At 40.3% G+C, this 23,511-nt stretch overlaps 5 protein-coding genes and 2 non-coding genes across 7 annotated transcripts; 4 read left to right on the plus strand and 3 right to left on the minus strand.

The window, feature by feature from the left end:
• Positions 1–4,687: 4,687 nt before the first annotated feature.
• On the plus strand, positions 4,688–6,402 carry LOC114728210 (dormancy-associated protein homolog 3). The gene is made up of 3 exons (XM_028915086.1): positions 4,688–4,857; positions 5,227–5,385; positions 6,009–6,402. The coding sequence occupies exons 1-3, from the start codon at positions 4,743–4,745 to the stop codon at positions 6,107–6,109; spliced, it is 375 nt and encodes a 124-aa protein (XP_028770919.1). The 5' UTR covers positions 4,688–4,742; the 3' UTR covers positions 6,110–6,402.
• A 1,513-nt stretch (positions 6,403–7,915) lies between these two features.
• LOC114728206 (serine/threonine-protein phosphatase PP1) lies at positions 7,916–10,767 on the minus strand. The gene is made up of 4 exons (XM_028915082.1): positions 10,374–10,767; positions 9,088–9,647; positions 8,441–8,632; positions 7,916–8,319 (listed from the first exon to the last, which is right to left on the minus strand). The coding sequence occupies exons 1-4, from the start codon at positions 10,567–10,569 to the stop codon at positions 8,302–8,304; spliced, it is 966 nt and encodes a 321-aa protein (XP_028770915.1). The 5' UTR covers positions 10,570–10,767; the 3' UTR covers positions 7,916–8,301.
• Positions 10,768–12,723: 1,956 nt separating this feature from the next.
• On the plus strand, positions 12,724–14,694 carry LOC114728209 (60S ribosomal protein L18-2). Its single transcript, XM_028915085.1, has 5 exons — positions 12,724–12,767; positions 12,862–12,951; positions 13,809–13,937; positions 14,015–14,197; positions 14,283–14,694. Exons 1-5 carry the CDS (start codon positions 12,765–12,767, stop codon positions 14,439–14,441), a joined length of 564 nt encoding a protein of 187 aa, XP_028770918.1. The 5' UTR covers positions 12,724–12,764; the 3' UTR covers positions 14,442–14,694.
• LOC114728222 (small nucleolar RNA snoR69Y) lies at positions 13,057–13,154 on the plus strand. Its single transcript, XR_003738649.1, has one exon. It is a non-coding gene; the product is annotated as a small nucleolar RNA snoR69Y (small nucleolar RNA).
• On the plus strand, positions 13,546–13,627 carry LOC114728223 (small nucleolar RNA snoR53Y). The gene has a single exon (XR_003738650.1). It is a non-coding gene; the product is annotated as a small nucleolar RNA snoR53Y (small nucleolar RNA).
• An 896-nt stretch (positions 14,695–15,590) lies between the features above and the next one.
• On the minus strand, positions 15,591–17,408 carry LOC114728151 (putative pectinesterase/pectinesterase inhibitor 28). Its single transcript, XM_028915002.1, has one exon. The coding sequence runs from the start codon at positions 17,406–17,408 to the stop codon at positions 15,591–15,593; it is 1,818 nt and encodes a 605-aa protein (XP_028770835.1).
• Positions 17,409–19,478: 2,070 nt separating this feature from the next.
• LOC114728159 (putative pectinesterase/pectinesterase inhibitor 22) lies at positions 19,479–21,899 on the minus strand. Its single transcript, XM_028915011.1, has 2 exons — positions 20,505–21,899; positions 19,479–20,394 (listed from the first exon to the last, which is right to left on the minus strand). Exons 1-2 carry the CDS (start codon positions 21,460–21,462, stop codon positions 19,724–19,726), a joined length of 1,629 nt encoding a protein of 542 aa, XP_028770844.1. The 5' UTR covers positions 21,463–21,899; the 3' UTR covers positions 19,479–19,723.
• Between the last annotated feature and the right edge of the window lie 1,612 nt (positions 21,900–23,511).

A 23,511-nucleotide genomic window follows, 5' to 3' on the forward strand; every position in this document is an offset into this window, starting at 1 on the left:
CTGTTTTTATGCCAGAAACGGGAACTAATCTCGCTTTGAGACGTCGATAACAGGGTATGAAGAAAGTGGACATTTGAATTGAAGATAAGAGATGCAGCATCGGTTCTCTTTTTGGGAAAAAATCGTCAGTATATACGAAACGAGTACAATTTCAACTGGGGCTTTAGTTAAGTTTATGTGGAACCCCGACCAAGAAAATGCTTCATGCGACCATTCACGTTTACTTGTTTGTCCTCTTTGCATGGCATAAAGGCTGTTCGAGAACAGTGCGTTCATCGGGAAAGCCGGGGAGTGTGGATGGGCTCCGGCAGAGAATGGTCATGGATTCATATATTTCCCCATTGACTCGGCCTTTCTTTTATACTATTAAGAATAAGAATCCAAAAATTTGACGATGCTGCACCTGGATACCAAGGGATGTTGGACACGTTAATCCCTCTCGCATGTCTCAACTAATTTGTTAAAGGTCGAGCCTGCAGAAGATGCTTCAGGCAGTTGGTTAATGGGCTCTTTCCCATTGTCGAATTTGATTGTGATTTCCCTCTCTGAGGTTATTATTTCCAAGAATGCTCGAACTCACCCGTGCATTGTCAGTATGTTAACTGAAGGATGAGATAAATATTGAAATGCCAAAAAGTTAAGACAGGGAAAAGGGCAAGGAATAAAGGTTTGTTTAGATTAGCAGTAGAAAAAAGTAATTATTCTCAATTTAATTTTTAGAAAAATAAGATTAAGTAAAAATTAAATTGGGTAATACAATTTATGTTTGGATTGACATTTATAAAAGTTAGTTTGTAAAGTAAAAAAGTTGTTTAGATTATTATTAAATAGATAAATTTAGTTTGTAAGATGACCAAAATGGATATATTTTTTTTAAATAATGAAAAATGATTAAAAATATGAATTTATGAAATATAATAATTTTAAATTATTATAGTATGAAGAAGTTATATTTAATGAATAAGATATATTTAAATTAGAAATAATAACAATGTGAAAATTTTTGAACTAAATAATATTACATAATTAATTGGATGATACTAGAGCTGGGAAAGTGGGCTGGCGGTGCGGATACAAGCCACCCCGCCGCGGTGTGGGTTGGCATTTTACCAGCCCAAGCCTGCCTAAATTTTTTTTTAGATCTATTATATTAGTATGAGTCAGGCTTAGTTTGAAATGTTGAAATTAGGCTCCGAGTTTTAAACTTAAGTAATGGGTTCTAATAAAAAAAATATGAGAATTAACTTATAATTTTAGAAGATATTTAAGAAAAACTAACATATATTTTTTTATAAATAATTAATTTAACTAGTTTTCTTATCCAAATTAATTAAGCAAATCTTTTATGTGTGTGTATGTATGACTATATGAGAATCACAAATTCATCTAATCTTATGAAGCCGTGTATAGTAACAACAAATAGATCTAAAAATAAAGATGGACGGTGCTCTTTATATAACCATACACACATATATATATATATATGAAATGCTTAATTAATTATATATGTAATGATATGAATGAGATAATGTCCATATAAAATTTGAAGGTCAAAATCCTCTAACTATATTATATTATGTATTAAAAAATCAAAAAAAAAAAAACGGGCTGGCCAGCCAACTAACGGGCCAGCCCGTGGCAGAGTGGGCCAAAAGCAGTGCGGGCTAGAGTAGCCCACACCGTGGCGGGTTGGCTGGCTGGGCCCGTGTATTACCAGCTCTATATGATATACTCCGCATAGTTTATGTAAACATAAAATAAAAAATAATATGAAAAATTAAAAATATTATAAAAACTGTTAAAAATTATTTTTACTGAAAAAAATATTAAAAATAAATAACTAAAAACTAATTGAAAATATATAAAATATATAGAGAAGCATAAAAATATCATAAATATAAAAGTAAAAATATCTTTTAACTTTAAAAGCTACTTTTGCCCAAGCCATAAATAAATCTTAGATATTTTTACACTCATATTAAAAAAACAGTTTTTGATAAAAAGCTTTTAAATTTGCAAACTTACTTGTCACTTTAGAAGTTACTTTTTCCGCCCTCAAAAACGTTGCCAAACAGGCACTAAAGCGATCTGTTGTCTCCTGATGAGGTGACCTGCTGGCTTGCCTTGTTCCCGAAGATGGCCCTTCAACCGAAAAGGACTGGAGATTATTATGGAGCTCCGCTCCAACTCTATGGTAAGTAGTACGATTGGACACTGGGTTAGGTGCAACCTTTGAGCCCTCAAAGCCTCTTCAAGTGTTAGTTGGCCTAGGTTCTTAACGCTCTGCTCCATTCAAGGCGCCTATCCTACTGCTACAGCGGAATTATTAGGACGGTAAGTAAAACAAGGATATCTCTCCCGTTCCTAATTCCGTTTCCATCAATACTCCCTGTTTCTTTTTTTGGATTTTGCCTCCATTTTCTAAGACACCACCCATTGTCAATTTGACGTCTAGTTTAATTTCCGTAGTCTTTAGACATCACGCCCTTCGCCCTACCCTTCCATTAAATATATCGGTCTAAAAATAAATTTATTTCATGTTTACCTATTCCTTAATTATTATTCATAGACTTAACATCATGTTTTCATACTCATTAATACAGCTGCTTGCTCTCTTCTCAAATAAGTTCAACATTTTTGCAATGCACAGTGAATCCCTGGAATATCTTTTTAAATTGTGGATGATTTACAAAGCAATCATTAAAATTTAAAATTTAGAGGGCAAATCCCATCCAATTTACTTAAACACTGCAGTTTGCTTATGTTACGGAGAAATTATCATACAAATTGTTGCTAAATTTTGAAAACTTAATAATTAAATATTGCAAATGGAAGCTCATTAAGAAGCAACGGATCTCAAGCGTGGAAAGGTATTAAATAGGTCTGGAGTAATATCTCGGCAGGACTTGGTTGGAGAGTAGGCGATGGAAGAAGAGTTCGGTTCTGGAAGGACGTATGGGTCCCCCATCATGAGAAACTTAGCACGTACGCAATTCGAGAAATTGGCACGAACAGGAGCCAGGTTACGGTGTCTGAGTGTATCTCCCCCTCTGGTGGTTGGGACTGGCATAAGTTTGCGGAACTGCTACCCTTCTCAGTTTTGAACGCGATTGCTAGTGTGAAACCCCATGGACATATGGAAGATACTGTTGTGTGGAGAGGGTCCTCGAATGGTGAGTTCTCAGTCAAGTCAGCTTATCGTGGGCTGGATTTTCCGATTGTGGTCGGGCGACGCAGTTTCTGGAGGAAGCTATGGAGACTGCATGTCCCGGAACGCTATAAAACATTCTTATGGTTGTGTGGACACGGGCGATTACTCACCAATTGTGCTATAGTACCGAGAGGGCTCCGAACGAGTGAGGGGTGCAACATGTGTGGGGAGGGGAGAGAAGGTTTATTGCATGCATTACGTGATTGTGAAGTCGCATCGAAGTGTTGGCAGGAGCTCACTCCCACCCAGATGCGTAGACAGTTCTTTCAGATGGAAAGTGGTTACCACTGGATTGAATGAACATTAGCCAGCTAAGTTTGGTTGGAGGTATTCGTTGGGGCATGAGTGTTTGAAGGCAAAGCGCGAGGGTTTCGGTCAATATTGACACAGATTCATGGGATAGTGAATTGGGTGAACATCTCCCTAAGCCGAAGGACGCTGGAGGGCATGGATGAGTATCGTTGGAAAGCGCCTTACGTGGGAACCACCAAGGTTAATGTTGACGGAGCTTGCGTGGGAGATGGAGAACTGATGGCATGTGGCATAATAGCACGTAACCATGATGAAGAGGTCTTGAATGGTTTTATGTTTCGCATCGGCCGAGGCAGCAGCTTGCAAGCGGAAACTATGGGCGGTGGTGTGGGGTCTCAAGAGAGCCTGGGACTCGCAATGGAAGAAGGTCGAGGTTGAAACGGATTGTTTCGAGGTGGTGACAACTCTGGAGACGGGATGGACCGATGACCACCCAGAAGCAGGACTCTTCACAAAAACTCACAGGTGGCTGGAAATGGATTGGGACGCGACAGTCATCTGGGGTAGACGAGAGGCTAATCATGTGGCGGATAGGCTTGCCAAGGAGGCTCTGAGTATTACGGATGGACTGATTACGTTCTATAACCCCCCTTATTTTATTTCTTCTGTTCTAAAGGATGATGTGGCCCTCACGGGCATTAGATAGTTTGTTTTTTTGTTTGCTTTCTTCTTCTGCACTTTTTCCTCATCGAAAAAAAAGAGGAAGCAGCCGAGTCTCAAGGACCGCTCAGGCGATGGTCAGCTCAGCGGAAGCACAATGGGTCAGACGTGTAAATATGGAAAAACGGAAGGGCGTATGCATCTGATCAGGATAAACTAAGGGCATACTATAGAAGCCTCCAAAAGAAGCAGGGGCATGATGGAGCTAAGGACTTGTCATCACGTGATTTTTCCAGGCCCACCCGAACCAGTAATGTCACGCGTCCCCCTTCATCCTGGAGTCTTTGGGTCCCCGGGTCCATGAGTAAGAGAGAACCTTATCCCCTCATTTTCGCTTCCGATCCAATCGCCACGTCATAGGCTTCCGCTTTGATTCCCATCAACGGTTCACGTCTCTCCTCATCTCCATGACTTGTTCGATCTTTAATTCCTCCCCCCCTTAAATTTCCACCCTCATACATCCCGCTTCTCTAATCCAGAATCCATATCCAGGTTCCCACACTGATTACTGCTGTGGTCTCTTCTGCTCGCTAGATCTGCTGTAAAACCTGTCAGCGCTATGGGCCTTCTCGACCAACTGTGGGATGATACTGTCGCAGGCCCTCAGCCTGAGAACGGTCTCGGAAAGCTCCGAAAGCACAAGACCTTCGGTGTCCGTACTGGGTCTGGCAAGGGTATGATAAAGCTTTTGCTATCTTCAGCCGCCTCTGGATTTTTTAACACATAATTTATCCGAATCAATAATATCTGAATTCTAACCATGAATCAGCAACGGAATCATTCTAACCTGACACCTCATATTCACTAGTTGCAGATCAAGCTGTGTCCAGCTCATTCTTACCGTGAAGAGCACTTTATTAGCTCACTATAAATTTTGAAATGACCTATTGAGCTAAATATTATAGAAGATCGAGAGGTTGAAATAATAAACATTTTATCAATCAAAGTATATATAAGCAGGCACCTCAAAAGTTCCTCAACATTTCTGCTTTCTTAACCTAAAAAAAAAAAGGTTCTAACTATGAGGTTTGCCGTGTTATCAGAATCGTACGAGGGAAGCGGGAGATCGTACGACGAGGAATCGGTGGAGGAGGCGTTGAGAGTGACACGTCGCATCATGATCGTAAAACCACCAGGGTACCAGAGCGGATCGCCTCCAGTTTCACCTGCCGGTTCTACTCCACCGGTCTCTCCGTTTTCGGGTAACGTCGCTATTTCCTGATTCTAATTCTAACTATGACCAAGATCTGTGTTATTAGACCTTGGATTAGCGAATGCCTATTGCCCAAGATTAATTGTTCTTGTGGGAGGGTAGTGTAGTCATTTTGCGGCACCCTCCGTCTTGAGAGATGATGATGGAACGAGCAGTGTTAGGTGCACTCACCAGGCCCCTGTTTTTACTTTGTCTTCATTTTAGCCAGTCGACGTGAAATTGACGTGTCCATTGTCGTTATACGCCTACATACGCATCTATTAATTGATCAGAGCCAGCTAGCTAGGGTAACTTTGTGCTTGTCTGAGGTTAGTTCGATAAAATAACCAAATGCCTTCAATATAGGGGTAAAACTGTATATATGGGTGGTCATCTCATGAGATATTCATGCTTGCAAGTGAATCCTTGCCAAGCGTAGCTTTTACAACGTGAATTGCCATCTCAGTATGGTTGGAACTTGAAAAACATATGCGTTTTCTGTTACACCAATTACAAGTAGCACAGAATGTAAGAGGAAGCTGGATGATCGATCAGATGTGTTTTAAACGCAGCAAGGAGAATATATAAGCGTATATATGCTACTGATGAGTGTGTTTCTTGTTAATTTATTAGGAGCAAAAGAGTCCTTCCGGTTTCGCAGAAGGTCGACCTCAGATGCGTATGAGAAACCGAGCCAGAACCGATCTTCAGGCTCTTCTCCTTTCGATGTCTGATAAATTACGTACTGAGTCTCTTTGTTCCATCTTCCCTTGGCTATATATATGATGCAAAAAATGTAATTAAGGGTAGGATTGTATGTATGGTCTAAATCTGTGTACATAGAGCCTCTGTACGTTTCTCTCTCCTTGTCTTTCTTTCTTTTTTCTTGTTTTGCCTTCATTTCTCTGCGAGTTTTGTGGCCTGAATAAGATCCCACTTCTCTTTGTTTATGTGGACCTTGCTGATCCATTGTTAATGGTCTATATATAATAATGGGGAACAAGAGATAGTGGCTTTGTGCATGCAAGTGACAGTTTAAAGTTATTTGTCCTCGAGGATGACTGCTGAGCCACTTGAAGATTTAAATTATAAAAGAAGGAAAGCAATGATTCTTAATTCAGCAAGCATTATTCAACGATCAGAACTAACGCCTGGTTGGATTGGGCACAAACGATCCCAACGCCTCCACCATCTCGTATTGTGAGAAAATATGTCTCTTTATACTCTCTCAATAATCCTCTTTGTATATAATGTAGGTAAAAGGACGTTACCCCCCAACATTAAAACAAAAAAACAAAAAAGAATGAATTTGCTACTGGCAGTGCTATGACCTCATTTCTATTATATTCATGCTCGTTCAAAATTTCAAGTGATTCATAGTGTTCCATAGGCGGAGTCAGAAGCTTATTATGACAAACCGGCAAGAAAATTTTGGATCGAGGTATTCTAGGTACGAAATTGACGCTGGGGGGGGGGGAGTTCATCAAATCTCAGGTATCATCTATCCTTGGTCATTAAATTGATGCAACGCTTTAAGTGTGGAGAGAAGTGTAAATTTAACTATGTAAGCAGGGGGATAATGCATGAGTTAACCACGGAATGCCGAAGCATATGTTTAATTTCTGGTGCACTTTAAAAATGTGATTTCCGCAATTTTATTAATGTGCAGCTGTACTCTATTAGTTTTATGGGCACAAATATCTCGTGGGTTTTACCTTTACAGCCGAGTAGCCGGTGAATCCGAGGAGGGTGAAAATTCCAAATGAAATGGAGTGGGTTCTTTTGATCAAATCTTAATTCTTCGGATCCTATGGTTTTTGCTTTCTGGTCAAACACGGCGCTATCCCATTACTGACTGCTCACTGTGTTAATGTCATCATACAATGGAAGGAAGGACCGGAACCAGTTTCTGGACCTCTGTGTTATTTAAATAGTCTAGATTTAAATTTTATAATTAATTACTTTTAAATAAAAAACTATTTTTTTAAAAAAAATAATTAAGATATTATCACTATTTTAGATTTTACACAGATTAATATAATTGGTTTGAATAAATAAAAATTAAAAAATTAAATCTCGACTATTCAAATGAGATATAAATAATTCAAACCTGATAAATTTATAATACTCATCAAAAGAATAAGTACCGAAAATGGTTCCACCAGTACATGCAAATGCCGAAATAACATGAAATGTGATCCGCATTTCATACGCGCGCTTACTCTGTCCCTTAATACTCTTCCACTCTTTGAAATGGACAATTGCTGTTTACCAATGTCTTAAATCTTAGTTTTCACATGACATCCCAGCTTCCCTCAGATATGCGTAACTGCAGCTTTCATGCAGTTCTCAGCTTTCGGAGTTGACACAGTTTTCAAGCTGCCTATGGGTTTGTGAAATGTGAACTAGAAAGAGAGAAATTTAGGATGCTGCGTCGCCAGAGTTGAATACTCCACTGTACAGAAATTGACCAAGTCCTCCTTTTCTTTTTTTTATTAACTAAATAAACATCCCCCAGGGTTTCACCTGCATGAATGGGCTTTTGAACCATCATCCCAACAGGAAAACTGCTGAGCAGCCTTAACTTAAAAATGATTGAAGTTCTACTTTGTCTGGAAACATGACATCTCTTTTTTTTTTTTGACATCTCTTTTTGAACTCACAAAATTACACTCTAATTTGCAAAAAACCTAATTCTATAAGCGTACAAACTATAAAGCAAATATCTCTGTTCCTGCACAAAAGAATGCATGCCTGGGCGGTTCAGTTTATGAAAGTCTCAGAGCCGTCACAAAATCGGCAATCTTCAATTTATAAATGCTGAAGGCTCTCCCTTCACAAATCTCATCTACTTAAAGATGTTTCCACTCCACACAAGTTGAGCTTGCCGCATTCCTGCTTGAACCCAAAAGCTTTTGCCCAGTGACTACACCTTTTTTGGGGGCTGTTAAAAAAGACTAATTAGACGCTAATTTACATTTAAAAAAAAAAAGAAAAAAATCTAAAACCAGATATAAATTCAAAATTCAAACACTACAGCAGCTGATTGATTATGATATACATGCCTTCTTAAGATTCAATTTTGAACCACTTCCGGACGCTCTATCCGCGGGTTTCAGTATCTGGAAGGAACATACTAGAGATTCATCCACGCTCAACAACGCACCAGCATTATCAAACTCCCCGCCGTAGTTTGGGGCAGAAAATATTGTGACTAACCTTCGTTTAGCAAAAAACTCGTATCCATCCTCCACCACCTACAGATAAGTTTGTAAAGAGAAGAATGAGACCTTAATCAACAGAAGATCCATATGCACGTCAGACAATAAAAGCCGGTATAGAATTCAGCCTATTAAAAAGAAAATAGAAGATGATGTTCGCGATTCTTATCCGAATTCCAACTATTAATCTACGCTATAAGTAACACGAGAGTTGATAAACAAAATCCAGAGTGGGTATCAGTGAGACGAGCATGACTCAGTAAAACATATCGGGCAGCTTTTCAAGGTTATAAAGCAAGTGATTTTGGTAGACTTAAGAAATAGCTATTTCTGAAGTGGTCAGCCGATGCACAAAGGGCAAGAACGTAAGCAAGGAGGCCTGGAGAGCGATGAACTTCGTTCGTTAAAAATGGAAACCACCTTTGAGATAAGAACAAATATAACAGTAATGTCACTTGTTGAGTTCGCTCGTGAGAATAAAGGAAGTGTACCTGATGACCTCTGCAAATGAGGTCAAGGTCATTCTTATCCAAAAATTCTTTGAGTGCAACAGGCCCAAAAGTACAAGACACCCCCCGGTCGCTTTCTGCCCAGCCCTCAATAGTGGGATCAGGATCAGACCAAAGCAAATCACAGAGGAGACCACTATCAGGAATTTCAGTAGGTCTTGTAATCTGTTTTATCTGATCCAAAGTTTGCAATTCTGGAGAGAGACCGCCGTGCATGCAAAGTATTTTGCCATCAATGAGTGCGGCTACGGGCAAACAGTTAAAGCAGTCAGTAAATATTTTCCACAACCTAATATTGAACCTCCTTTTACATTCATCGTAGAACCCATATATTCGGTTTATCTTAGCTTCTTCGTGGTTTCCTCTCAGGAGGTGAATTTTGTCGGGATATCTTATTTTGTAGGCCAAAAGCAGACATATTGTCTCCAAGCTTTGCTTCCCTCTGTCGACGTAGTCCCCCAGAAACAAGTAGTTTGCAGCGGGAGGGTAGCCGCCATATTCAAATAGCCTCAGCAAGTCTTGGTACTGTCCATGGATATCACCTACAAGAGAATCCCTATTTTAGAATTCAGGAACAATGGAAGAGAGTCACAAGGATATTGAGATGTATCCACTGCAGATTTCCCGCATCACATTGCCCTTTTATAACATTCCTTTTATTTACGTAGGATAAAAAGAGGTTTCTGAAGAAATATACAAATTCTCAGGAACGTTGATGGATCGAAAAGAAGACCCGAGCAATGCATCATCCAAAGGGCTAAGGCTAAGTAAATATTTCTCTATTTGTTTCTGAATTTCTCTATTGCGTTAAATTGACAAAAATCCTACCAACGAAAAAATGATGAAAATTCTAAAAGCCAGTTTTTCAATTTCTCAAATCTATCTCTCTCTGGTTTTTCCCCAGCACGTCTTCTGAATATGAACTGTCATCCTCACCAGCTTGAAAGCAAAATTGATTTTTGTTCGCAATTTGGGAGCCCTAATTTTGACCTAGCAAAGCAATTGAATGCCCAATCTGCCCCTTGATGAAACTGCATTAACACGGACCCCAGTCCTAAGATGGCGATGTATCGAATCTATTTTACGAAACTCTGTAACAGTTCAAAATGTTTTTTTTTCAGGAAAGAAAAAAACACATCTATTTGACAGGCACGAGGAAGGGAAACGAGTTGTTCGATTAGACAGAAACAGAAAAATCGCGTGATTGATTACGGGCCGAGAACAGGATCTGCAATAACAGTTAGAGGAGGAGGGATGAAGAAACTAACCACAGATGCGGATAGGAGCATGAAGCTCGAGGAGATTAGGCTGGGAGAGGAAGATTTGGCGGGCGTTGACGCAGAGTTGACGGATCTCCGACTCAGAAAGCTGGACCTGTTTTCCGCCTTTACCGTCGAGGAGCCTCCGAATAACGTCGTCGAGGACGCCCCTGTCCATCATTCCCTCCATGGTCATCATCATCATCTTGCCGTCGAAGGAAATCCCAATCCCAGAGTGCAGGGAGCGAAATGAGGCGTTTCGGGCGGACAAATAGTGAAGCCAGAGTCGCGAATGGAAGAAGGTAAATAAAGCTAGAGAGGGTGAGCAGGCAGAAACAAAGGAGCTACAAAGAGGGACAATAATATGATCCAGAGGGAAATAAATCAATGCGTTGATAATAGCATATCAAATATGGGAAGGAACTGAGATGTTTAGGAGTGCAAATATGGTTGTTTTCCTATTTGCCCTTTTTTTTCCAAAAAAAAAATTTTGTTTTTATCGATAGTCGACTCTCTCTCTCTCTCTCAATATTGTGATTTGTGGGACTGGGTGCAACTGCCAAACAGGCTAATTACGGTTGAATCCTTCAAAGGCGGGGAGCGGGTACCAAATGGCGCGTAAGAAAAGAGGCGCGTGCTAGCTGGAGGTGGTCCACGTGGAACGAGGTGGTTGGTAGAGGTTTCCCTGGTCAAAATTGCGGGTGACATTCGGATTACGGCACCTTGTAAAGGTGGGCTCGTGACGGAGGAGACGAGTGAACATTGCAACAGCAGTACCAGCAGCATTTCCCCGATGAAGTGGGGCGGGAAGGAAAACGCCAGTTCGCCGGGAAAATGAAGGAGTGATTTGGAGAGGAGAAAGAGAAAAAGTTGGGGAAAGCGCGTATTTGAAAAGGTCCGCCTCGACTTCTCACCCATCCCTTCCGTCTAGGGGCCCCACTTCTACTTTTATTGCATCCGCTCCTCGTTGCTGCCTTGTGTACTAATTATAAAATTAGTTAATTAATTTTAAAAGATTAAAAAAATTAAGTTAATTTTTTTGTAATAAATAAATATTATTTTTTAAAAATATATTTGATAATCAAATATATTGGCAGAACTACTATTGTTAAAAGGACTATCTTAAAAAAACATATAAATATTAGAAATAAAGTGAATTAAGATTTTATATTTATGATTAAAATAAAAATCAAATAAAATCTTATTTTAAAGATCAAAAGTAGTATTTGAATTGAAAAAAATAATCCAGGCAAAAAAAAATTGAAAAAAAAATAATTTTTTGTTCTCAGATCGCGGATTGCTGAGGCCTGAGGTCTTTTTCCTTGGTAAATGTTGACATCCGGATTGCTACAATGATGATGACATGGGGGTGGCCTCCTAATTGATATCATATATTTTTTTTAGTTAATACTACCTCTTATTTTTAATATAAAATTTATTTAATTTTTAATTTGATTTTAAATATACAATTTTAATTTATTTATTTTTCATACTTATTTATTTTTTTAAAGTAGTTCTTGTAATAATTACACATATTAGATATTCATCAAATAATAGTCATAACTAATAGTCATGATTAGTAAGAGTATTCTAGTAAATACAATACTTATTTATTACAAATAGCTAATTTAACTAATTTTTTTAATCTCTTCAAAGTAGTCAACTAGGTCTTATATTAAGAACAAAAAATAGTATAATATATCTTTTTAAAATATTTTAATTATCTTTTTTAATTCTCTCCTCTGCTCTTTCTTTTTTTCTACTTAATTATTAATAAAAAATATTAATAAAGTTAATTTGATAAAAAATTTAATAAACATATGAAATAGATTTATATATAAAACTAATATCATTTCCCAAATTAATTCTTACTTATTTTGTTGCTTATGTTATTTTGCAGATGTTTCTTACAACATGACTTCTTAAAAATCTTATATTATTAATTATATGTATTGAGGTTATGGAAACTAGAACTTTACAAATTAGTAAGGCATGGTTGAGATTTTTAAATTATATCAAGATATAATAAGAAAAAATCGAAGTTAATTTTTTTATTAAATAAAATGGAGCAAACATGATTCTTAACGTTATTCCTATATGTGTCTATATATATAATTTTACCCCTCCCAGCTATATTTTCCTCTATGCACACCACTTTAAGAATAGAATTTAAAATATGATGCTTAGGATATCCAATTTTTTTTTATTTGGGCCAATTTGGTGCATATTATAATTTTGGCAAAATATATATCCACCCACATAATTGGACTGTTAATGAAATGCAGCCCAGATCCAATAGATTGATCTAGCCCAGATCCGGGCTTAAAAATCGCAAAAACCCTAAATTTTCTTCTTAGCGTGAGCCGCGAGGGGCAGAGGGAGGTCGTTAGCTCCGCAACAATGGTTCGTTCTCCCGCTCTTTTTCTCTCTGAGTCTTCGTCTTTCTCCTCTCTGTGCCCGCCGTGACAGTGTTTTCTTTTTTTCTATCTGTGCATAGGGGATCGATCTTAAAGCCGGCGGGAAGAGCAAGAAGACCAAAAGAACGGCGCCCAAATCCAATGATATCTATCTCAAGCTCCTTGTCAAGGTTCATGTCACTTCTTCTCATTTGTATATTTTCATTTGCTTGGGGAAACCAAATAGGAAATTCCTGCATGGTGTAAGAACTACGTTTGTGCTTGTATTGCTGTATTCTTCCTATGATGATAAATGTGATCCCAGCTCATTACGAGACCTTCACTATTTGAGGGTCAGGGAATATACCTACCTACATTCATCTGAGTCCGAAGCATTCTCCTCTCCTTACAATTTTTGTTTTCGTTCCTGATCGGTATTAAAAGTAGCAATTTCCTACCAACCATACTAGAAGCATACTACAATTTGTTCATATAAGAGCTCGCTAAGCTCTTCGTTTGGCATAGTAAATGCTTTCAATAATCCAAGAGTAGGAGTTGAAACAATTTTAATTTGAATCAAGGCAATTTGGTTGAATGATTGGCAGGGCAATAGCTAGGAAATCGAAACTCTTTTTCATTCATTTTCCTTGTACACTGCTATACTCGTACAGGGCAGCTACTTGCCCTTCTTGTAAGCTCTGTTTTGATCCCATGTCTCAGTTCAGCATTTTGTTGATTTTTTTTTTCTTGTGACGATGCCAATTTTACACTTGACTACGAATAAGGCTTCCAATGATGTTGTTTAAAATCCATGCTAATGCTGATCACGGATGATTAATAATTTTAATTTGTGTCACTGAGGGAGCCTGTACTTCATCTCATAATTACGGTTCATTTCTCATTTTTCAACTGTGTAAAAGATCTTGTGTGTCAGAGAGAACTGATTCGAGTAGATTTATTTCTTTTATCAGCGGCTATTTGTACGTCAAAGCACAGTTAGAAGCATTTAGTTTCCTTGAAATAGTCTGATTAGATGTTACATGGCCAGCTTTTCCGCTTTCTCGTCCGGAGAACTGAAAGCAGTTTCAATGCTGTAATACTCAAGCGTCTTTTCATGAGCAAAGTCAACAAGGCTCCACTTTCTTTGTCAAGATTGATAAAGTTCATGAAGGGGAAGGTTTGTTCTTCTATATCTGAGTTTTGGTAATCTTTGAGATAGTAGTATGACTATTTTGGTGAAATCCATTTGTATAGGAAGACAAGATTGCAGTGTTGGTGGGGACTGTCACTGATGATATACGAGTTTATGAAGTTCCGCCTTTGAAAGTTGCAGCACTCCGGTTTACAGAGACAGCGCGTGCAAGGATAGAGAAGGCTGGCGGTGAGTGCCTGACTTTTGATCAGCTGGCCCTCAGGGCTCCTCTGGGACAGAACACGGTATGTGTGTGTATGGAGGGTTATATATTTGGAATTGCTAAGAAAAATCAGCTGTTGACATTTTATTTTTAACTCTTTGAAATAGGTCCTTCTTAGAGGCCCCAGGAATTCTCGTGAGGCTGTGAAGCATTTTGGTCCTGCTCCTGGTGTGCCACACAGCCACACCAAGCCTTACGTGCGATCAAAGGGAAGGAAGTTCGAGCGTGCTAGAGGACGGAGGAACAGCAAGGGATTTAGGGTTTAAGCTCACATTTATTGTACTAGCCTCATTTCATTCAACTTTTGTTCCGTTACCTCTAGAATTAAAATTTTTTGCCAGAGCTAAAGGCAATGAATTGTTTTCCTGTTTCGATATACCTTTGTGCGTTGGTATTATTTTTCTTTTTGCCATTTCAATAGGTGTTTTTGTTGTGTTTGGGAAGCGTGCCTTGCAACTCGCCCTTAATCCAATATTTTATGATAATTTGAAATCTGCCAGGAACTGCTCTTTTTATTTTTGGGTGATGACGAGTGCTTTTCTTTTTTTTGACGAAAGAAGGGAATATCTATTCATGTCAGAATAAGATTATGTATAACAGCTGGTTATGAAACCAGAGCAAACTACAAACAAACGAAGCAGTTAAAAACTCGGCAAATAGCAGGGGGGACTAGGCTGACGGAGAGAATTTTTAGCCTGGATGGTGTAGGTAGCAAGAGTGTAGATTGCACGATGGCTTCCCATGGGTTGCATCTCATCAGTTGTGAAATATTTTTTTTTCTTGCTTCCAGCAAATAAGCTTTCCGATTGCCGCTGAGATGATTTGATTGTTGGTGCGTGAATAGAAACAACCCCCATCACCCCCCCCCCCAAACCCAAAAAAAAAAAACCAACAAAAAAATAATTTATCATTAAGAGCCATTTTTAACCCAGTCGTGTCATATCCTAATCATCAATATTCTTTAGTCAAGGATCAATTGAACTGTTCTAAATTCATGACTAACAGGTTAAAAAATAGTTACGTCACTCTCGAAAACATCTTATCATTGTTATGGAAATTGGAATGAAATTGTGGTTTTAACTGTGAAAAGTGAAAACCCGTAGCACTAACACGTGGAAAGAGTTGAGCAAGTACAAACTTATGATGAATTATATAGACTAGAGTCAGAATTAGAATGGGGATGAACTTGAGGTTTGCAGTGGGAAGCGGAAAACTAAACATAAGAGGCTAGCTTGAATGAGGGAAAGAATAAGGAGGTGTAGAATTGTGTAGGGTAATGTACGCAGGGCAAGGAGTCTGTACGTACACATCAAAAAATGAACATATTAAAGGGGGGGAAAAGAAACTAATGAAGCGCCTAGAGATTACTTAGTGAGCACCCTCCTAAACAATAATACATGAAACACCAGTTGAGTTCACTGTGAAGAGAGCTTTTTAGGACTAGCTGGAGGGGAGGACATGGTGGTGGGATTGTAAGGAATCCTAGTTTCCCTAATCCAGTAATCTGACTTGAAATACCTCAAGGGCGTGAAATCCAGAGCATGCTGTGCCGTCAGATTCTTGATCCCGTTCCACTTGACGCGATGCCTGGTGTTGGCACCTGGCCCTGTGTTATTGAACTCTCCGTACCAGCATGTCTTGTAGGACGTGGAGTTTGCGTCCCACTTGAGAAACCCCTCTGGGTCTATCAAGTCATCTATGAAGGTTTCCATTATGATGGTCCTTGAGAAGTTCTTCCATGGACGCGCCAGGTACGCCTTGCTCTCAAACCTCACTTTATAGAACTTTGGGTCCGATACTATGGACCCTCCTTGGATCACCAGCGCCGACGGTTGGTGCCTCTCCTTCCTCCCTTGCGCCGTCACTATGCACTGCTGGTTCTCGTTCGGCTTCCTCACCACGAACGTGCAGTTCTGCATCACGACGGCGGCATCCCCGAAGACGAAGTCTATGGTGCCGGTGATGACGCAGTCCCTGTAGAATTGACGCATGGTGTGCGCGTACAGCGTGTCCTGGTACCCGTCCAGTTGGCATCTGTAGAATATGGAGAAGTCGGCTTGAACCCTCAATGCCACAGCTTGATGTCCGTCGGGACCGGCCGAGTTTTCGAACCCCATGTTGATGGCAATGAAGTGGTCCCCTTCTACCGACACCGTGCAGGTGTTATAGGTGTTGACCCCGTCGGCAAAGTTCTTGTTGCCGGTGATGCGGGTCTTGTTGCCGCCATCCCCCACGAACACAACGTACGTCATGTCCTTCTCCACTTCCACATACTCTTTGTACTCCCCTTCCTTGATGTAGATCACAAACGGCTTTTTGTTCTTCTTCGGCACATGCTTTAGCGCGTCCTTGATTTTCTTGTACTTCCCACTCCCGTCTTTCGCCACGACCACATCTGGCTTCAGTTTGCCTTTGTGTTCGCTCGTCAGCAGTCTCCTAGCGGCAGGATTTTCATCGATCCACGTGGGGAACTCGAAGTCGCCGTCGGGTCTCACGCCGTCTTCGTTCGCACCTGCCTCGCCATGATGATCTTCGCTGCCATCCTCCTGATCATTGAGCAGACGCCTTCCTTGCTTCGTGATGTGCAAACTGGATAAAGCTTCGGCCATGTCGTTGACGATGGCGAGGCCGTTGCTGCTCATGTGCATGGCAGCGGTGAGTGCCTGCTTCATCTTCTGGCCGGCGTCGCTTTTGGCGTCCTCGAACCCTTCAATGCAGGTTTCCTGGTAAGTGATGGCTCCGCTGAGCCAAACTTTGAGGTTCATGAGAATCTTGTCGAGGTTGTAGAAATCAAAGGACTCGAAGGTTCCGAGTGATTTCCTGAACTCGCCAATGGAAAGTTCCATGAGGTGCTTGCAGGTCTGGAGGGCTTCCTTGGCGCGGGGATCGTTCTCCACCTCGTGCAAGGTGTCGGATTCATGAAGACCCTTCTCGATTTTCTTGATGGTGATGTTGAAGGCCTTCATGATTAGTTCTTTGGGATCGGTGCTGTTGCCGGCCTCCTCCTCCAGGCTCTCCTCGCATTCTTTCTTGTAGTCGGCGGGGGCGCACAGGCTCTGCACCGCTTTCACTTTGTTGGACACGGTCTTATCGGAGGAAGACTTGTCTTCCTCATCGGAATCTGATTGCTTCCACGTCACGCCAACCGTCACGGCGACCACCATGCCCACCAGTAAAACCGAAGACACAGCAATGATGGCTATTCTCCTTTTGTTCTGTCCATCCCCGGACATCTTGGGTATATTAAGCAGCTCCTCCCACCAGGTTTGAAGGCCACCCTCCTATAATCATGTAACAATAACCATGCAAAATCAGCTCATGATTTAAACAGCATGTACAGGTCATAATCATCAAACTACTGCTACTAATCTGGAAATCAACATTCTTTCTTTTTGATGCAACGAATTTACTAATTTTTAATTGTCCGTACTATCTAGCCGGGCAAATGAGAAAAGGAGCCGCCCAAGCTGCGAAGGCGGTGGTACGTAATCGTCTGAGAAAACCCTATGAAGCGTACGTTTTTGAGGTTTCCCCCCATCCAAACACGGACATATTTATACACCAAACTAGGGTTGAAATTTGAGAATTGGATATGGGAGATGCGAAAATGTTGGGGGACGGGAGAAAATTTAAGGCAGTGAGTTGTAATCCTAAATAAGATGAAACACACACACGGGAACCACACAATGTTACAGAAGCCAGGACAGGGGAGGGGAGGGGAGGGGAGGGGGAGACCTCATTTGACGCCTATTCAGCTTCTCTATGACCACCACTTGTACATATCAGGTGATCATTGTCCGGTGATCATTGCCTCATTGGCTTCTGCTTTTCCTTTTTAACAATGATACGTGTTAAGCCTCCAAGGTTTATTATGTGGCATGCGTTTGTTTATTTCAACGAAAGAATATTCTAACGTTCACCAGGCCAGCGGTTCGGAATCCCTCCTCATCCCTTCCCATTCTTTTCCTTCTTTTTTTTTTCTTCTAATTATTGGATTAACATTTCAACGGTTCATATTTTAACTTCTTATAAACTATTTATTAAATTTTTTAAAAAATTTAGTGCATTTTAAATCATTAAAACTAAATTTTAATATAATTGGTAATTTATTATTTATTCTTACAATTTAATATCTTAATAATAGTTTTAAAAAGGATTATATCTCAACCGTTAAAATATTAATCTGAAAGTTAGAAGAAAGAAGAGGAAAAAAGAAGAGGAGTGATTTCAAACCGCACTAGCAACGCGCACTCAAGTTACAGCAAGGATTCCATTTGTCTTTCTTGCATGCCTACGCGCGCAGTCATCTTCCTTTCCACGGCCATACATATAGTCCCTTCGACCAAACTCGATCTTTCAATGAATCGATCGAGAAGGCAAACAGAATCATCAGTTGCATGTTCATCTGAACTGATTTATTTATTGAGCTTTAATCGGCAAATTTATCAAGATGCTATAAACAGTAAAACAACTTATCAAAAGAATTTGTCAACGTGTTTTTCACAATTTCAAATTCGTTCCCACTCTAAACGAGTTTAAGTATACTTCTCTTCATCATATAGGGTTTCAGTAATTTGTTTTACTGCTCATAACATATAGCTTTGATCTGTCAACCATTGCTGATGGAGATGAAAAGGTAGATCACAATAATATGGCTTTGAGTACGTACTGTCTATCAAAATATACACATGTTACCCAACAAGACGAGAAAATCAGTCGACATGAATAGCATTAAAGCCAGATGCTTGGCATTGGGAAATATTAGAAATTCCATAAATAATTGAATCGGAAGGGAAATCAATTGTGTGTGTGTGTGTGTTGAGAAAGGAGCATCAGCACGGAACAGCATAAAGTGAAATTCGAAACCCGCGCAAAAAGGAAGCAATAGCAGAGATGCCTGCTTCCATTGTGGATTGGGTATTCCATTGGAGGACGGTGGTGACTCGCCATTTTTCATGGTGCAGTAATATTACATCCAGAGGGAGTTGTGCTGAGTGGCGGTGGCGATTTACCAACTAAAATTATGTTGAGGTCTCTTGTTTTGGATGTTGATTGGTTGGAAAAAGGTGATTCCACAACTTTGGTCTACTCTGATCTTAGCTGTTTCGTCCAAAATTCGTTTGTTTTCGGCTGAAAAATGAAAATTGCTTGAATCTTAATTATCACGAAATGCTGTTATCAGATCATATATGGACACTCCACTAATGGTTACGCGTCTGAACGCAGTTTCATTGCAAACCCAGATCATAAAATAACCCATGATTTTAATTATTGAAATATCCCCGAGTCCAAATTCTACTTTCTCCAATAAAAAATACATTATATATATATATATTAAAAATTAACATTGAATCACAAAAATTCATGTAAATTCAACCTATGTTATTTCTTACAAACACCACATCTCAGGCCACTCAAAAATAATATAATATGAGGGCCTAAATCTAAAGAGTCAAAGCACTACAAATAATAACATCTTCATCCTCCAATGTTGTAATTATTGGACTTCTCATATGCTAATAACGTCCAGGCGCCATCAATATAATACTCAATTGGTCAAACCAGCCGTGAACCTAATACCCGTTGCTGGCAACCACGAACCGCCGTCAATGAAGTGCTGAACAGTGAAATCGTTGGCGGCGGCGGGATCTTTAATAATGTGAAAACCAGGCCACTTGACCCTCCCCCCCAGGGCGGAACCAGGTCCGTAGTTCTTATACTCGCCGTACCACAAGGTGTTCAAGGCGAAGTTTCCAGCCCACTCGAGCCACCCTCTGGGCTGCACAAGGCCACTCATGTAGGTGTTGATGTACACTGTTCTTGAGAACTGCTTCCATGGCCTGCCCAAATAGGTGGGTTGAGTGGCCAGAACAAAGCTGTCCTGGATTACAAACCCCGTGTTCTGGTGTGGGCTTTTTCTGCCCTGCGCCGTTATGGTGACCTTCTGCAATGGCAGCGGCACTCTCGTGTACAACTTGCAGTTCTGCAGCACGGCGGCTCCGTTCCCGAATATGAAGTCTATGGTGCCGTAGATTTCGCATTCACGGTAGAATTGTCTGAGTGAGTGGGCATACAGTGTGTCTTGGTGACCTTCTATGCTACACCTGTAGAACGCTGATTGGTCTGAATCCACCCGCAGAGCCACAGCTTGATGGTTCACTGGTCCTGCTGTGTTTCGAAACGACATGTCCCTTGCTATGAATCCCTTTCCCGACACAGCTGCAAAAATTCCGACATTACCAGCCAGTAAGAAATCAAATTACGCGATGGCAAGTCAATACAATATATACATATATGTGTGTGTGTGGTGCTTATGATTAATTACGTACCAACTGTTGCGGTTCGAAAAGTAGTCCATCCTTGCATGAAATTGCGGTTGCCTGTGACGATGGTCTTGCCAATACCTTCTCCTACGAGCATGATGTTGGGCTTCGTCCTCTTCAGATCCACGTTCTCTTTATAAATCCCCTTTGTCACGTAAATAACATACCTCCCTTTGCTCTGCCTTGGAGCTGCATCGACGGCTTCCGAGATGGAACGGTAATGGCCGCTCCCGTCCAACGCCACAACAGCGTCCGCATGCACCCCTCGCGGCGGAGATCTGAGCAGCTCCTGATCTCCCTCCGTCATCCATTCCGGAAACTCCGAGCTCTGATAATTTGCTAATCGGGTTTTATTCGCCGGAGACCTAAAGGGTAAGCTGTGCAGTTGAGTGTACAAAGCCAAAACGTTGCTTATAAGCTGGGTGACTTGCGTCAAGCTTCCGCTGATGTAACCCTGAAGGCGCCGGTCGGTGCCCTCGAAGCCCTCGAGACACGTGTCCTGGTTGCTGAGTGCTGCACTTAGCCAAGCCTGGAGGTCTCCGTCATAATCAACGCTTTCATCACCCGCACGAATTCTCCTCATCTCGCCCAGCGACCAGGCCAGCTCCGACACAGAGAAATCAAGGAGCTCCTTGCAGTCTTGGATGGCTACTTGCTCGCGATAACTAATGGAGAAAGTGCTGAACTTGGAGATTTTGTCAATGGCACCCATGGCCTCGTTGAGAGTGGCTCGGAGTGCGGCAGTGACAACTGAAGATGGGGTGGGAGGCCCATGCTTGACGATCTCGTTCTGGATATTGGTGAGGCATGTGTTTTGGTCTTCCACGTCCATGCAGACCTTGGCAATCATGGCGTGGAGGTCTAACTGGTTGCTGGTGTCGGAGGGGACTTCGTCCAAGAAAGCTTCAATTTTCAAGCAAGGTAAAAGGATGAGAATGAAAAGAAAATGAAGGGGCTGGGCCATGTTGGATATGTGGCAGAAAGGCAGTGATCACTTGTTGAAGTGAGGGCCTTTCCATTCGGACTTTTATACACGAGGGGCGAATCGGATTGTTTGCCGGCCGCCAAAGCAAGTGAAGGGCTTTTCTTCTTGGTTTAACATTCCGGATCGCTTTGGCTTTTTCAAAGCCTCAAGTTATTCTAATGCTTTCTTTTGTGGAGAGCGTCGTCGGATTCTGCTCGCACTATATATGCACCGTCCCTTGCTAGTTTCACTTTGTTGGCAAGACGTGCCGTTTCGAAACCCAATCCTTGTCATCATAGTTTAACTCTGTTAACGGTTACTTGTAGTCCTTGACAGATTTTTAGGGCATCGGGCATGTTATTTTGTAAAGAAAATCCAACACTTTATTGGAGGTAATTTGTGCTTGCCGTGCGTATTTCATGCATGAGTTATTGGAATCGAGTATTGAACTTTTCAGAATCACAGGTGGTCTGATCCAATCCAAACACAACGTGTGTAGAAAATAGATTTACAAATTTAATACGAGTATATAAAAAGCTGTTATGTCAGGCAAAAAGTTCCTCGTTATTAAATTTTTTTTTTTCCTCAATCGGTAAGCATTCTAAAAGCCTGTAGTAACACAATTGCAATTACCGGGCCTTACTTGCATGCCGTTTCAGCGTCGCCACGAGCAGGCGGAGACCCCGTTAATTGTCTTTACGTGTGTTTAAGAATATCCGGAGGACATATAAAATAAGTAAATATTATCTCCAATTCTTAATATAAGAACTAATTGACTAATTTGAATAGATTAAGAAATTTTGTTAAGTTAAAATATCCTTTACTAATTATGTATGTTAACTAGAACTATCATTTGATAGAATCTTTAACATAGGTAACTAATAGAAAAACTATTTTAGGAAAATAAATACGAGTGATAATGTGGATTGACGTATTATACTTAAAACTAAATTAAAAATCAAACTAAGTATTATATTAAGAATTGAAAGTAGTATTATATATTTTTTCCTACTTATTATATTGTTTGGGAGTCTGATATGATATCGTTAGAAACTAAGTATGAATCTGACAGAAACTTCCAATGAGATCCTAGTTAAGTAAATTAGATCCGCAATATAAACAATGCGGTCTAATTCACATCATTCTAATCCTAAGAGGCCAAATGAGCATCCACAGGCAGTGGAGCAAATATGAATTCTGCTAAAATATATATAGAGAGAATTCATATTTGCTCCCCTGCCTGTGCATGCGCAATCAACCTTCACCTACCTACTACCTTCTTTCCCTTGTCTGCCATTCCTTCCACAGTCTGTAAATATACTCCACTTTGTTTTATGTGCTTACCATTTACCCTTAATTACAAACTTCATTTCAATTTTTAAGAAACGGATCATTCTCCACTTACATCTTAAAATCTTTTTGTTTTGGCCTCTCGTGTTTCATATATATCTAATATAATTTTTTCGTTAGTAAATTGATCACTAACAAAAAATTATTTCAATTAGACATATCATAAAACATGAGAGAACAAAACAAATCAGGAAAACGTCTGTGAAAAATCAACTCGAAACAACCTGAGAACAAGTCAGGTCCAAAATAGAAGGTTTCAGCCCGCTGAATCTTCTAAGGCCCATTTATGTTATGGGATGAAATTCGACTATTGATGGATATTCATGGGCTAAATTTTCACCAAAAAAAAAAAACCAAAAACAAAGAAAGGAAGAAAGAGAAAACAGCATTGTTCTCTCCTCCAGAGGGGCTGTGCATGCTTGCAGCATTTGAAGGTAAACAGCAAGGGCACAAGCTTTAGGTGAAATGGTATACATAAACTCTTCCCATCGGAAAAGAATTTATTATCCTCCACCTATTGCGCGTTTTGCGCCCATGTTATGAGCCTTCAATATTAAAAATCTCCAGAAAACCAGAGCAACGTACCTGGTGAACATAACCCCTTCGTGATTGTGTGACCAGAGCATACCCTATCTGCACCTGTGAATTGGAGTGCCCTGTTATTCTCGTGGGAGTGGTTCTTATTTATATATACAGTCT

Source organism: Neltuma alba, unplaced genomic scaffold (genome assembly GCF_004799145.2).
Source record: "Neltuma alba isolate B1F8T4 unplaced genomic scaffold, ASM479914v2 tig00012522_pilon, whole genome shotgun sequence".
In the NCBI taxonomy this organism is placed as follows: domain Eukaryota; kingdom Viridiplantae; phylum Streptophyta; class Magnoliopsida; order Fabales; family Fabaceae; genus Neltuma; species Neltuma alba.